Here is a 14,545-nt window from a genome sequence, read left to right as displayed (position 1 = left end):
CAGACAGTGAACACCCGCACGCTCCCCACCTGACAGACGACAAACACCCACAAGTTCCCCAGCCCCTAGAGGTGGCCCCAGCCTGAATCCTGGTTTTGGCATCTCCTTTTATTGTCTGGGCACGTGTGTTTACAGAGGATGGATGTGCACGCCAGGCTGCTCTGCCCAAACGTTACCCACCGTGTGACCTTGGCAAAGTGACTTAACCTCTGTGCACCAGCTCCCTGCCATCTGAAATAGAATGATGTAGGACTCACACAGGTGAGGTATGTGGCACGCTGAGAAGAGGGTCTCCGGGGATTCCAGGCAGGAGACAAGCCGTGTGGCAGCCGTGTGCCGCCGCCACCGGGTACCGTTAACTGCTAAACACATCACGTCACGCTGGGCTCTGTAGCCTGCTTTTCCAGCACAACGCCGCGGGCATCCGGCGCCCTTCTTCAGCTGCAGCGCGCAGCCCGCACTCACTCCCACTGCTCTGTGGCACCACAAGGTACACGCAGACCCCAATTTCACTCAGTCATTCTTTTGTCTTTTGGGTTTTTCTATTTTCTTATTCTACTTTTTTATGTTTTGTAAAGGCGGGGTCTCACTATGTTGCCCAGGCTGGTCTTGAAATTTCTGGCTCAAGGGAGCCTCCCACCTCGGCCCACCAGTGCTGGGAGTACAGCTGTGAGCCACTGCGCCCACCCTGTGGTTCCCTCTTACTTTTTGGTCTCTAGACAATCCCTTTTTTCAAGGTTGCCTGTACATTTGATGTCCCATTCCAAGTCAGTTTGCAGAGGGTGGGTTTCTGAACACTTCAGTGATGTTCTAGAAGAGGCGCAACTGACCTATGGGGAAAGAATCAGGACGGCAGCTGTCTGGGGCAGGGTGGAGGGTGGACTGCACGAGGGAACAGAGACACTCAGTACCTTGATTCGGACATGGTGGAGTACAGTTATCGACATTCTCCAAAATTCCTCGAATGATAACTTAAAATCTGTGCATCAATTACACCCCAAATGTCATTATTAAAAACTTGTTGGGTTGGGCGTAGTGGCTCATGCCCGTAATCCCAGCACTTTGAGAGGCGGGTGGATCACTTGAGGCCAAGAGTTGGAGAACAGCGTGACCAACATGACGAAACCCTTGTCTCTACTAAAAATGAGACTCTGTCTCAACTTAAAAAGAAACCTGTTGGCACCAGAGTGTAATGTTATGGTAACAAACACAACTTTCTATATGCAATCAGAGGCCACACGGGAAAGTTTAACGCAGGCACCAAGACAAAGTAGATATGTCGCTCCCACATAGGAAGCCGGAAGAGACAAATCTTGAAAGAAGTTAGCAAAAAGCAAAAACTGACAAAAAACTACCAAATACAAACCAACCAGTTTTGCTATTTGAACCTCTCCCTGCACACAGAGTCTCAACCAGGGCAGCATGGCAGCTACGGAGGAGGGTCTGAGGAGACCTCGCTGGATAGGGACCTGCTGTGGGTCCCATCCCCCGTCCACAGAGCGCTGAGGGTAGAGGGCTGTTCCCCCCACAACCAAGACCAGCCCCTCCACAGGACACACGGAGCACCTGCAGGCACCAGGGCACCACAGCAGCCCTCAGGGGCAGGTGGCAGGGCTGCCACAAACCCGCCCGGAGCGGGGCTCACTCTAAAGCCGTGGTGGGGCCCACACAGGTCATCTTAAGGCAACTCCAGCCCAGCGTGAGCTTCCAGCACCTTCCCGGCTCCTTCTACACCAGAGGCAGAAGCTGCAGAGGAGGAAAGCCATCCCACGTGCTGAGGCTGGGAGCAGTGAGGACGCACTTAGGGGCCCTGCTAGAGCGCAGACTCCAGGGTCAGCTGGGACTGCAGCCCCTTCTGAAGGAAGACAAAAGCCACATGGCAATGCCAGGTCTCAACCAGGAGCAGAAGACAGGCTTCTGAAGACACATCAAGAGATCCTGGCTGCCAGCACAGCACGATTTTCTTTTCTATAGTATTATCATACTTTAAGTTCTGGGGGACACGTGCAGAAAAGGTCTTCAACAAGATTCAATGTCCCTTCACGCTAAAAACTCTCAATAAACTAGGTATTGATGGAACATATCTCAAAATAATAAGAGCTATTTATGACAAACCCACAGCCATTATTACACTGAATGGGCAAGTGGGAACATTCCCTTTGAATGCTGGATTTCCTCACAGCGAGCAGCATGGCCATCCCCTGCAGGGCAGGAGCAGACGACGCAGAGAGGGGCAGGGATGCCCAGGGCCAGCGCAGCACACACTCCACCCCTGGACAGGCGCTGACCACGCCACCGGGGACTCACCTGCCACGTGCAGGCCGAAGGAGACCCTCTGGCCCCCGGCCTCACAGCTGTACTCCCCGGTGTCCGCCTGGCCCGCCTGCTGCACCACCAGCCTCCGTGTGCAGCCCGCGGCCTCCACGCGCACTTTCGAGCTGGCGCTCAGCTTCTTCCCATTCTTGTACCACATCACCTCCGTCTGGGCCTGGGCCACCTCGCAGCTCAGCGTGGCGCTGGCCCCCACCTCAGCCTGCACCTCCCTGCGTGCCGGCTGCTCCTTGGCAAACACCGCCTTGGGCTCTGGGAATGAACAAGGAGGGAGGTGGGATCAGAGGCCCTTCCAAGCGAGGTTTGCAGGGCCCAGTTCTTTGTTACCAGGTTCTGTACCCCAGGCACACAGAGTCCTGCCACGGGATCCTCCATGGTCCATGTGCTCAGGCATGGCTCTTCCCATGCACAGGGAGCTGTGACACCCAACCCCTGCCCAGCGAGGGCCCTGGCATGTGCCAGGAGGGTGAGGCGTGTGCCTCCAAGAAGCTACAAGAGGGCCTGGTGGACTGAGCATCCCTCGCAGACCCAGGGTGCTCTCTCTCCTTCCCCTGAACTCCCGCCCGTCCTGGATGTCCATCGCCTGCAGACATGGGCCATCACCTGGGCTACGACGGAAAGAAAGTTCAGCTTCACAGACGCTCCCCTGATTGCTCAAGCAACAGAGAGCAGGCGCAGGCTGTGTTCTGCTTTGTGGACAAATCGGCCACTGGACTGTGAGAGTTAGGAGGCTGGACTGGTGAGACTTTTAAACTTTTATCCATGAAACGCCCACACACTTGTCCCTGGAAGCCAGCAGGGTAGTTCGGCAGAGCGCAGCCTTGGGGCCCTCCCTGTTGTGGGGTCTGTGAGTGGGACCCAGCCCACGGAGGCCTGGCAGGCACGCTCCCTGAGAAGCCTTGTGTTCCTCCTCCAGCCTCCCAGGCGAAATCGCTGAGCCCAGGAGGCTTCCAGAAAGAGCCAGGGCTCAGAGCCACCTATGTTCCAATCTTAACCTGTCAAAGACACTCCAGCCTGTGGCTCTGCTCAGCCTCAGTCCCTCATCTTAAAAAGGAAGAGAAGGGCTGTAGAAACATTTTTGGCCCAAGCACTTTGGGAGGCTGAGGCAGGAGGATTGCTTGAGCCCAGGAATTTGGGACAAGCCTCAGCAACACAGCAAGACCTCGTCTCTACAAAATATGCAAAAATTAGCTGGGCTTGATAGTGCGTGCCTGTGGTCGCAGCTATTTGGGAGGCTGAGGTGGGAGGATGGCCTGAGCCTGTCACGTCGAGGCTTCAGTGAGCCGAGATGGTGCCACTGCGCTCCAACCTGGGAGGGCCCCATCTCAAAAACACAAAATAAAATAAAATAAAATAAAAACAAATTTTAGACCAGGTGCAGTGGCTCACTCCTATAATCCCAGCACTTTGGGGGGCCAAGGCAGGTGATTCACAAGGTCAGGAGTTCGAAACCAGCCTGGCCAGAATAGTGAAACCCTGTCTCTACTAAAAATACAAAAATTAGCTAGGCGTGGTGCTGCGCGCCTGTAGTCCCAGCTGCTCAGGAGGCTGAAGCAGGAGACACACCTGAACCCAGGAGGTGAAGGTTGTGGAGCGCCACTGCACTCCAGCCTGGGCAACAGAACAAGACTCCGTCTCAAAAACAAACAAACAAAAAAGGCACATTTTAAATGAAGTGCCCAGCCCTGAGCCTGGCCCACAAACACACAATACACAAGAGCGTCCGCAGAGCTGTGAGCCAGCCCGGGGTCGGGGTAAGGGTTACGGAGGCCAGGGCAGACAAGAAAGACCCTCCGAAAGCCCAAATGAGATCGAGTCCACGCCCACCTTCCAAAGCTCCTTCATGTGTCTTTTCTTATTGTCTACACTTGGATTCTTTTTTTCTTCTTTTTAGTTTTTTTTTTTACACTTCGATTCTGTACCTGCGTAAACGTTAGTTTTTCATGTCATTTCTTCTCCCAGAGAAGCAAATGTCCTCTGTGATGAGGCAGCAAACCTAAGAAGCTGTTTGCGCTCCTCCTGCTCTGCCAGTGGCATCCGCCAGCCCCCGCCCAGTGAGTGGGCAAGGCCCCGGCCCGGTGAGTGAGCCGGTGGGTGAGCGCGGTCCCGGCCCGGCGTGGTGCGTGGGCACGGCCCTGGGAGGGCGGAGCTGCCCAGTCTCTTGCCTAAAGCACGGCATTTTTAGGAAACATAAGTTCAGTGGTGCTGGCCCTTTCTTCTCCCTGCACGGGGAGATCATGTCCGGCAGCATTCATGGCTGAGTCTCTGCAGCCAGCTGCACCCAGGCTGGGAGTGGCTTTGGCTCGGAGGTACCTTCTGGGCAGCCGCAGAGACTTTGCCGCCTGTGTATCAGCTGCAGGCTGAAACTCTGCTTTGGAGCAGCTCAGCAGAAAGTCTGAAAGACTCTCCTGGGCTGCAATCCTCACTGAGCCTTCTGAATAGAACTAATCCTTTTAAAACCTTGATTTTTTTGCAGTTGACAGCCTCAACCATTTGCTGGAGAGAAGAAGGGCCAGGAAGGTCAATCCCGCTGTGCTGGGTGCAGCCGGACCTGCTCCCCACCCCATGTGGGCCGGGACGCATGCACACACTGCGTGCTCACCAGAGACGCGGAGCCGGAAGTCCACAGAGTCCTCGCCCACATGGCAGGAGTAGGTGCCCTCATCCTGCCTGGTGACCATGGCTGCCACCAGCCGGTGCCGCGTCCCCACGTCCTCCTGCAAGAAGCGCTCACCGGAGCGGCCCAGCTCCACGCCATCCTTGTACCAGCGCACGCGGACGTGGGCCTCCGAAGTCTCACACTCGAACTGCGCCGGGCCACCAGCCACCGCATCCACACAGCTGCCCGCCATGTCCTTGTGCAGAAAGCGCGCAAGGCCTGCGGGACACAGGGCGGGTCGGGGACTGCAGAGGCCCAGAGGGAGCGAGCCCACAGGGCCCACAGGCTGGAGCTGCTCCGGCTTCTGAGACCACACACAGGACACCCAGGCTCACCCAGGCCAGAGGGACCCTGTTGGGCAAGCAGCCAGCTCGGCCTGCTGACTCCAGCCACGGGACTGGTGCCCACCAGAGCAACCACCCAGTTACGGAGTCCCTCCTCCTACCAAGCCGGGCTGGCCCCCACTGCCCTGTCCCTCACCCTCCCCACAGTCAGAGAACCCTGTGGAGCCTGCCAGCCGTCCCTACCTTGCACGGACAGCTGGTAGGCGATGCGGCCCCCGCGGCTGACGCACTCGTAGAGGCCGGCATCGTCCTGGGCCACGTCTCGCACAAGCAGCACCCGCCGCCCGGCCGAAGCCTGCACCTCATACTTGGGGCCCGGGGGCAGCGTGCGACCGTCCTTCAGCCACGTCACAGCCGCAGCCTGGTCCGACAGCTCGGCCAGCAGCTGTGCCTCCTCATGCAGCCGAGCCAGCACCTCCCGGGCAGCTGCGGCTGGTGGCTTGTTGGCACTCAGCCCTGGTGCTGCTGGGGGCCGGGCATGCGTGGCCAGAGGCGAATGGACGGAAGGGGCACAGAAAGGTGGGCAGAGGGGAATGGACGGAAGGGGAGACAAGCCACAGGGCAGAGAAAAAGATAAAAGGAAGGGAGGGAGCCAGGAGAACAGCGCAGGAGGACGGTGGGGGAGAGGCCGCCAGGGGAGACAGTGGCAGAACAGAGGTTACCAAGACACCAGAGAAGTGCGGGAGATGGAGGCGGAACAGCCAGGCATGGGATGGGGTGGGGGACAGCACAGAGAGAGACAGGAAAGCAGCAGAAGGGAAAAGATGAACAAGGCAGAGAAGGGAGGACGGGGAAAGGAGGAGAGAGGGAGACGGACATGAGGCTCTGCCCAGCAGGACTCCTGCGGCCCCAGGCCCTCACCCAGACACCGGGGACCGGTGCACCAGCCAGCCCGGGTGAGTCCCCACACGCCCACTGCCCTCCTGCTTCATCCCAGCTACCTGCAGGCTGACAGGGTGGCCTGGAACCCTCAGACCTGTGGCAGCCCCACCCGGAGCCCTGGCCTGGCCCACCCAAGAGAAACAGGGCTCAGGGTCCCAGGTCGGGGCCCCCCACCTACCCCGAACCTCCATACGGATGCTGCTCTCAATGCCGTTGGCCACGAACTTGAGCTGTGCCCCGTGCAGGCTGGCGGGCACCTCCCGGATGGTGAGCGTGTGCCGGGTGCGGTCACAGCGGATCTCGTACACACTGCTGGCCTTCAGGGCCTGCCCGTCCAGGAACCACTCACCCGCTGAGGCCACCGTGAGGTCCACGGAGAAGGTGACCTCGCCACCCTCCACTGCCTGCACTGCCTTCAGCGGTGTCCTCACCGCCAGCTGGGGGGCTGTGGGGTGGGCAGTGTCAGGAAGGGGCAGGGGAGGAGTGGGGAGTGCTGAGGGCGTCTTTGCCTTCCCCTCCTCTTCCTACAGAGCCTGGAAGCTCTTCTCCTCCTCCAGGAAGCCCGGCCAGCACACACAGGGACCACAGCACAAGTCAGGCTCATGAAGGAACAAGGACAAAGTACAGCCACCCTGAGACCCCTCCAGCATCCCGCAAGCCCCACCAGAGGGGGCAGCCCCTCCCAGGGGCCCTGTCATGAGGTCACCTCTCCTTCCCACCACGGACACCGCACCAGGGCAGAGCCTTGGCAGCCCCTCTCCCCACAGAAGGTCTCCATGAGGTCACTCTGGCCTCCCCTGAGGCTGGACCTGGGGAACTCTGGGGCAGGTGGGCAACCCTGTAGGTTGTAACCGTGAGGCCCCTCTCACCCAGGTGGACGGTCCCTGGGAACTCGAGGTAGGGACTCTGACCAAAGCTGTTGAGAGCTGAGACTCGGAACTGAAAGTCCCCCTCCTCGGCCACATTCGTCACGATCAGCTCAGGTGTGGCCACCCATTCAGCCTCGTGGCACCGGCTCCAGGTATAGGTGCCAAGCTGCTTCTTCTCCACCAGGTAGCCGTCAATGGCGACAGGGCACTCCCCCTGGGGTGGTGGGGACCAGCTGAGGGTCACAGAACTCTCCGTCTTGGCCTTCACCACTGGATCCGCAGGGGGCTGCAGGGGAGGCTTCCTGGGGGCTGTGGAGAGGGTGGGCAGAGGTCACCTACTGGGAGCCTCTCCCTGAGCCCTGGGTCTAGAGTCACCTGGAGGGGAGTCACAGGATCCCCAGCTCTCCTGGGGCTGCTCTGGGGACCTGGACCACTGGCCACAACCTCCAGCCCCAGAACTGCAGCCACTTCTCTGCCTGCAGCTGAAAGACTGCAAGGGCGCAGGGGAGCGGGACGGCTAACCTGGGGGGCAAGGGCAGGGGGAGGGGGCTAACCTTACAGGCCCTAGGTACAGCAGCTGGGGCCCAGAGAGCTGAGCCAAGAGAGGGCAGGGGACTGAAACCCGGAGGCAGCAGGGAAGGGATGCCACCCTGGGTGCACCAGGCCCTCACCCGCCACGCAGAACTGGGTGGACGTCCGACAGTCGCCAGCCATAAAGGCCACCTCGCCCACATCCTCCAGGCAACACTGGGAGATGGTCAGTGTGTGGCGCGTGCCCTCCGCAGAGATGACCACGCGGCCCCCGGCCACCACCTCCTCCTGGTTCCGCAGCCAGCGGACGGGGCCCACCGGGACCGCCAGCTCCACGCAAAACATGGCCGTGTCGCCCACGCGCACCGCCGTCTTCCGAGGGAGCTTTCGGAGAAGGTTTCCTGGGGTGGAGGGAGCCGGGCCGTCACAACAGCCCCTGCGCGCCCCGCCTCGGACTCGCTCCTCTGCCCGCCCCTGTCCCCGGTTTCCCAACTGCCTCCAATTCACTCCATCGTGCAATCCCTTACCTGTCCGGCCCGCCCCAACCCCAGCTCGGTCCTGCGAGACCCCTACCCACTGCCCCGCCATTCCCGCCATCCCCGCCGGTGCCCAGCCCTACCTTGCTCCCCCACCCCCATCTTACCTGCTCTGCCATCCCCAGTCCCGCCCCTGCCTCCCCGGGTCCAAACTCGTCCCTCGCCAGCCCCGGGTCCAGCCCATCCGCCCCGTGCCCGCCCAACCAGTCGGCCTGGCTCTCCTCCCTCTTCGGTGCCTCCTTGCCCCCGCCTCCCCGAAGCCGCCCCCGCGCCCCCCGCCTGCCTTGGACGGCGAGCTCCGCCACGGTGCGGCTGCCCTCCCGCGTCTCGCAGATGTACACCGCGTCGTCGTCGGCCGAGACGTTGCGCACGGTCAGCCGGCGCTTGGTGCCCTCCTCCTCGATGCCGTACTTGGCGCTCGCCCACAGCCGCGTCTCCTCCTTGAACCACGCGGCCTCGGTGGACGGCTGGGGCACCTCGCACAGGAACGTGGCCGACTCCTTCTCCCGCACCTCCAGATCCTGCAGCCGCTTCGTGAAGGGAACCGCGGGCTCTGCCAAGAGGAGCGGAGACTGGTGATAGGGCGGGGCCGGAGGGTGCGGGGCGCAGGAGGGGTGGGGGGGGAGATGCGGGGTTGGGGGTGTGCGAAGGAGCAGGGGACGACGCAGAGGCGCGGGAATATGGAAAGGGGAGGGTGCAGGGGAGAGGAGTGGGGTGAGGAGAGGAGCGAGCAGGAGGCCAAGGGGCTGGGAGTGGGAAGGGCGCTTAGGAGACGCGAAGTTAGGGGCGGAGGAGTAGAAGAGCAGGAGGCGGAGAGGTGGAGGTTGGGGCTGGAACAGAGCAAGGGAGAGGGTGGGACTGAGGAGGTGGGAATCCCCTGCGGCCCAGCCACTCTCACGCCTCTCGGTCTGTGTGTGGGCGACCGGTGGGGTGGGGTGGGGCAGGGGGCGGGCGGGCAGGGGACTGGACGGAGAAAGTGGGCTGCGGCTCATTAGGACAGGCCGAGGGTCGTCGCCCGCAATTTGTGCACCAGGAACCGACACCTGCAACTCTGGATTCCACGACCCGACAGACGCGAGCGGGAAACGGCAGCGGCCGCAAGGGCGGAAAGGACGCAGGTGCAGGGATTGGGGAGGGTCCTGGGCCCGCGCGCCCCGCACCCGGGAGCTCACCGCGCACTACGACCAGCACGGAGCTGTAGGTCTGCCCCACGAGATTGGACGCCGTGCAAGTGTAGAGGCCGCGGTCTGACTGCTTGCAGAAGAGGATCTTGAGCACGAAGTTCTCCTGAGCGTCCTCGTACACCACGTGGCGCCGGCCCTCGGTCACCAGCTGGCCGTCCTTCTTCCACACCGTCTCGGGCTTGGGCTCCCCGGTCACGTAGCAGCTGAGGCGCGCGTGCTTGCCTTCGGTCACCGTGCAGGTGCGCGTGCCGGTGCAGGGCGGCGAGGCGGGGGCGCCCTCGGCACGCATGGCTTCGCGCCGCCGCTGCAGGTGCGCCAGGAGCGCGGCCGTGGAGGTCCCCGGCGGGCCGGCTGTGTCCGCGGCATCCGAGTCCACCACGAGCGCAGCTGCGGCGCTGGCGGAGCCCAGCGGGTTCTCCGCGCGGACCTCGTAAGTGCCGCCGTCGCGCGGCCGCGCCGCCCGAATGCGCAGTGAACTCGCCTCGCCGAGCTCCTCCACGCGCACGCGGGGGCCGTCGGGCTCCCCCAGGCGCCGCCCGTCCTTGGACCAGCTCACCGCCGGCTTCGGGGAGCCACCCACGCGGCAGCGGAACGTGGCCTCGGAGCCCTCGCGCACGCGGATGGACGTGGGCCGCAGCAGGAAGTGCGGCGCCTGCTCTGCGCACGCTGCCTCCGCGTCCACCTGCAGGCCCACGGCCGCGAAGGCCTCGCCTATGGCATTGCGCGCGCGGCACACGTACTGCCCACTGTCGCCCAGCGCCAGGTCCAGGATAGTGAGGCGGTACAGGTCGCCATCCTGGGCCAGACGGAAGCGCGCGCCCGCCGCCACCGGCTGCTGATCCTTCTCCCAGCTCACCTGTGGCGTGGGGTTACCCACGATCTGGCAGCTGAGCGTGGCATCCTTGCCCACCGATACGACAAAGGCCTTGGGCCGGGTGAGAAAGCGGGGCGCCCCGCTGAACTGGGGCTGATCCATGAGGGTGGCGGCGGGGACCTGCGAGGAGGTGGGGATGGCCTTAGTGGATGGAGATGGGAACGAGGCCCGGATGCACCCCACCGTGCCGCCAGGAGAACCCAGTTCAACACCTCCACACACCCTTCCTCCCGCGCGCCCTGAGGAAGCATCACCGGTTGGCACCGTGGCCCAGGAGCGCAGATTTGCCCCTTTCTGTGCATTTGGAATTTGGTGCCCTCACCTGCAAATGGCTTTTCTAGCCGCTGAGAACATCTCCTTCCCTCTCCCTACCGACGCCCGCTGTCCCAGCTGCAGTCACTGGAGCACATGTCCCGAACCTACACCCCCCAGCAAGCAGGCAGCTATTTTCGGTTCCTCCCAGCCTACACGCCTTGCTGCGGCACACAGACCTGCTAGTACCCTGTGAGCCACTCTACCTGCAGGGGTGGGGGTCCTTTGTCCTGCTCCACACACTGCTGCCTCCCCAGGCCTAAAACTTCAGCTGGCCTGTGTGCCCTCCACAACAAGAAGGGGATGCTTGCTGAGCCCTGCCAGGCCTGTGTACAGGAGGCCCACCATTGGCACTGGTCCCTTGTCCCATGGCACAACATGGTCACGGGTTCTCTACCCTGGCAGGCTGCTCTCTGAGCCTTTTCTAGGTGAGCTGCATCCTCTGCTCTGGGCACCGCCCTTACTCCGTCCTCTTCCCCCTAACCCCAGGCAACTCCTTCAGCAGCCCCTCCAGGCTACACTGAGGGGCCAGCCTGTCCGCAGAGGGGCCTCACCTCTTCTGCAGGGTCACACACCTGCCTCCCCCACCCGGGGGCACACTCCATCTATGAGGGGGAAGGACCAGAAACCAATCAGCTGCTTGCTCCCAGGCCCCTCCACTGAGCCCCATGGTTGGATGGGGATGCGTGGGCAGCGCAGTCAGGGATCTGGCTGGGGAGCACAGCTGGGGTACCCCCAGAGTCTGGAGCTGGCAAGGCCAGTAACATCCCCCTAGAAGGGTGGGAGACCTTCAAGCTGAGACCAGCTGGGCTGGGCCAGCTGCGCCCAACCTGGTCACCCCGCAGTTCTCAGCCACACTGACCAGCTGGACGTGCTGCAGGGTTGAGGGGTCACCTCAGTGCCAAAGGCCCCAGGTGATGCTGGCCTTTGACTACCCCAGGAGGAGACCCACCAGGCCAGCCACCCCCAGTACAGGTCCCCCCATGTAGATGGTGTGGGTGACGCTACCCTGCCTGTGCAGCTCCTCTGTAGGAACAGCAGGTGGGAGTGGGCCCCCCAGCACTGGGCTGGCCTGGGGCGCCTTGACTCCCTCCAGCCCTGGCAGGCACAACCACCCCATGGTGGAGACAGCCCCACCAGGGCACCTTGCCTGCACCCTCCCTTGGGCCAGAGCCTCCGGCTTCTGGGCCTGGGCTGCCCACTGTGGGCTGAGCCAGGGCGTCGTTCCCGGGCCCTCCTCCTGGTCCTGTGATTCAGGTAGTTAATCCCCTTAATCCCTTTGGACTGCTGAGGCTGGAGCAGGGCTGGGCTGCGGGTACCGGTCTGCTGACTCACTGTGCAGTCAGCACCTCTGCTGCAGGCCAGCCCCCCACCCACAGCAGGGCTCTGGGGCTGGGGAGGACCTGGGCAGGGGCCCGCCCACAGCAGGCACTGGGGTCCGAGTTTCGCCCTTTCTGGGGATTTGCCTCCGTGGGCACCTCCCAGGACTCAAAGGCTACTCTGACATCAGCTCTCCAGGGCCCATGAGCTCTGGGCTGTCCCCCGCACTCTCCAAAGTCATACAGTCAGGCCAGGTGTGGTGGCAAGCACCTGTAATCCCAGCACTATGGGAGGCAGAGGCAGGAGGATCCCTTGAGCCCAGAAGTTCCAGGCCAGCCTGGTAAACATGTGAGACCCCATCTCTACAAAAAAAAAAATTTTTTTTTTTTTTAATTAACTGGAAGTGGTGGCAGTTGCCTGTTGTCCCAGCTACTCAAGAAGCTGATGGGAGGATTGCCTGAGCCCAGGAGGTCAAAGCTGCAGTGAGCTATGATTAACTCCATCCTGGGCAACAGTGCAAAGCCCAGACTCTTTTTTTTTTTTTTTTTTTTTTAAAAAAAAGGCTTGGTGAGGTGGCTCACACCTGTAATCCCAGCACTTTGGGAGTCTGAGGCAGGCTGATCACAAGGTCAGGAGATCAAGACCATCCTGGCTAACATGGTGAAACCCCCGTCTCTACTAAAAATACAAAAGATTAGCCAGGTGTGGTGGTGCACGCCTGTAGTCCCAGCTACTGGGGAGACTGAGGCAGGAGAACTGCTTGAACCTGGGAGGCAGAGGTTGCGGTGAGCCGAGATCAAGCCAGGGCACTCCAGACTGGGTGACAGAGCAAGACTCCATCTCAAAAAAATAAAAGAAAAAAATCATACAGCCAGCTGGTCTGTGGGTTCCCCAAAAGCAGAATAGGATGTCCTGTCCCCCAGCCTCTTCCACACCCAGAGCCCCACCTGGCTCTGCCAGGGTCACAGTGGAACGACAGATGAGGCAGCGTTTGTGGGCAGCCTCTTTGGACCAAGAGGACCAGGACAGTCAGGGAGCTCACGTTACTGCCCATGCTGAAGGGACAGGGGCACACAGGCTCACCCTGGCCTGGGGAGAGCGGGTAGAGACACTGAGGTCCTCGTGGGATGGCACCATGGCCCTGGGGCCTGCATTCTGTCACCTGGTGCAGGCCCAGGAGGCCAACTGCAGGGTCTGGGGGGCTCATGGCAGCCCGGTCAGGAGGCATCCCTACCAGTCAGCAGGCCTGAGGCCAGAGAGGGGGCTCGCCATGCAAGAGTTCGGAAGCTACCCTCTTCCCTGACAACCCATGTCACAGATGAGGAATCAGGCTGAGCAGGAAGGAGGCCACCACGGCCACCCCTGGGGCTCCAAGGAAACTCATCAGGCACTGGGACATCCACAGAGGCTGTCTTCTTTCTCTGCCACATTTTTAGTCTGGACAACCTACAAGCTTCCCCAGGACGGAGAGACCTCAGCCCTCAGCCTCCCAGGAAAGCCTTTTCCCCACCACGGACCACACTTGGGCTCCTCGGCCCCTCAGAGGCCTCCCTCCAGCTCTGTGGGACCGCCCCATGCTCCGGTGACAGGCCCCACCACAGCCACCCACCCCCAGCAGCCCTCCCCCTGACTGTTGCGGAACTTTGCCACTCTTGTCCTCCAGGGGCCCTGGGACCATCCTCGGAAAGAGCTCAGAGTGAGAGGCAGCTCCCAGGGCGCCGCCTTGCCGGCCCTCCCCACCCCCATGCTGACAGGCAACCTGGGCAGTCATTGCCCCCTCGCCTTTCCAGAACAGACTTCCAAGGGCAGTGCCCCGGGGCTGCGCCTCACCTTAGACCCCACTGGAGGCTTCAAGCGCTCCGGGAAAATTCTTTCCTGGAGTCAGGTGTCAGCACCCCTCTGGCTGTCCCCTCTGCTGAGGCAACAGGCCCAAAATAGCCCCAGCTGTCAGCGGGCATCTATCTCAGCAGCGCTGGGGGCAGGGCCAGCCGGACCCCCTGGCCGCTCTCTGAGCGAGGGTCAACTCCTGGGTGGAGGCTGGGTGGGTGCAGGACACCACCCTGTCCACCCTGCAGCCCCAGGCCGGCCAGGCGGCTCCATCCCATGTGAGGGCCCAGCTTTAGGCTCAGAGGGAGCAGGGGCTGGAACCCCAGCCCCACCACAGGGAGCTGCATCTCAGCCAGACCCTGAAGGCTCCCCCATTCCCCAGACGTGACCTTCAGCCGAGCCACCCTCCGGGACACAGAACGGCCCCCACCCTGTACAGTCTCTGCCTCCTCACCTCTCTCTATGGGGGCTCTGGGCAGCACACAGGCCGGGGCACAGGCTGTAGGGGCGGGGGCTGCCAGGTCTCACCTCCCTCCGAGGGCCCAGGACCAGCAGGCTGCCCACCAGCAGCCCACACTCCGGCCGCTCTTCAAACTGGATGGGGACGAAAGGACAGGCGGACGCTGTCAGCTGGAGAAGGTTGGGCCCGCCCCCACCCCACCCCCTGCACCGACCAGGCCGGCCCAGCCCAGCTCCAAAATAGCCCGGGTGTCTTTGTGCCGGATTCAGTTTCACCCTCGGCCATGCGGGAGGCAAAGGGCAGATGCTCAGGGCCACAGCCAGGGACAAGGGGTCCTGTGTCCTCAGCAGTGATGAAGGCAGGGGCCACAGCCAGGGACGGGGGCACCATGTGTCCCCAGCAGTGATGGAGGTGGG

At 62.0% G+C, this 14,545-nt stretch overlaps 1 protein-coding gene across 50 annotated transcripts in view; it reads right to left on the bottom strand.

Annotated features, from left to right (window-relative positions):
* OBSCN (obscurin, cytoskeletal calmodulin and titin-interacting RhoGEF) overlaps positions 1-14,283 on the bottom strand; it is a 162,134-nt gene extending 147,851 nt beyond the window's left edge. For 49 of the 50 annotated variants that reach the window (XM_032242118.1, XM_032242121.1, XM_032242120.1 and 46 more), the window contains exons 1-9: positions 14,124-14,283; positions 9,325-10,330; positions 8,436-8,705; positions 7,757-8,017; positions 7,086-7,394; positions 6,395-6,661; positions 5,518-5,799; positions 4,934-5,209; positions 2,308-2,583 (exon numbers count right to left, since the gene is read on the bottom strand). In XM_032242118.1, coding sequence (XP_032098009.1) covers positions 2,308-2,583; positions 4,934-5,209; positions 5,518-5,799; positions 6,395-6,661; positions 7,086-7,394; positions 7,757-8,017; positions 8,436-8,705; positions 9,325-10,312 — 2,929 coding nt within the window. In that variant the 5' untranslated portion in view covers positions 10,313-10,330; positions 14,124-14,283. The remainder of the gene's footprint in view (positions 1-2,307; positions 2,584-4,933; positions 5,210-5,517; positions 5,800-6,394; positions 6,662-7,085; positions 7,395-7,756; positions 8,018-8,435; positions 8,706-9,324; positions 10,331-14,123) is intronic. The other variant, XM_032242119.1, reaches the window with a different exon arrangement.
* Between the last annotated feature and the right edge of the window lie 262 nt (positions 14,284-14,545).

The sequence above is a fragment of the Sapajus apella genome, unplaced genomic scaffold (genome assembly GCF_009761245.1).
Source record: "Sapajus apella isolate SASKATOON/1434 unplaced genomic scaffold, GSC_monkey_1.0 scaffold49, whole genome shotgun sequence".
Lineage (NCBI taxonomy): Eukaryota > Metazoa > Chordata > Mammalia > Primates > Cebidae > Sapajus > Sapajus apella.
This window is presented reverse-complemented; position numbering and strand designations above follow the sequence as displayed.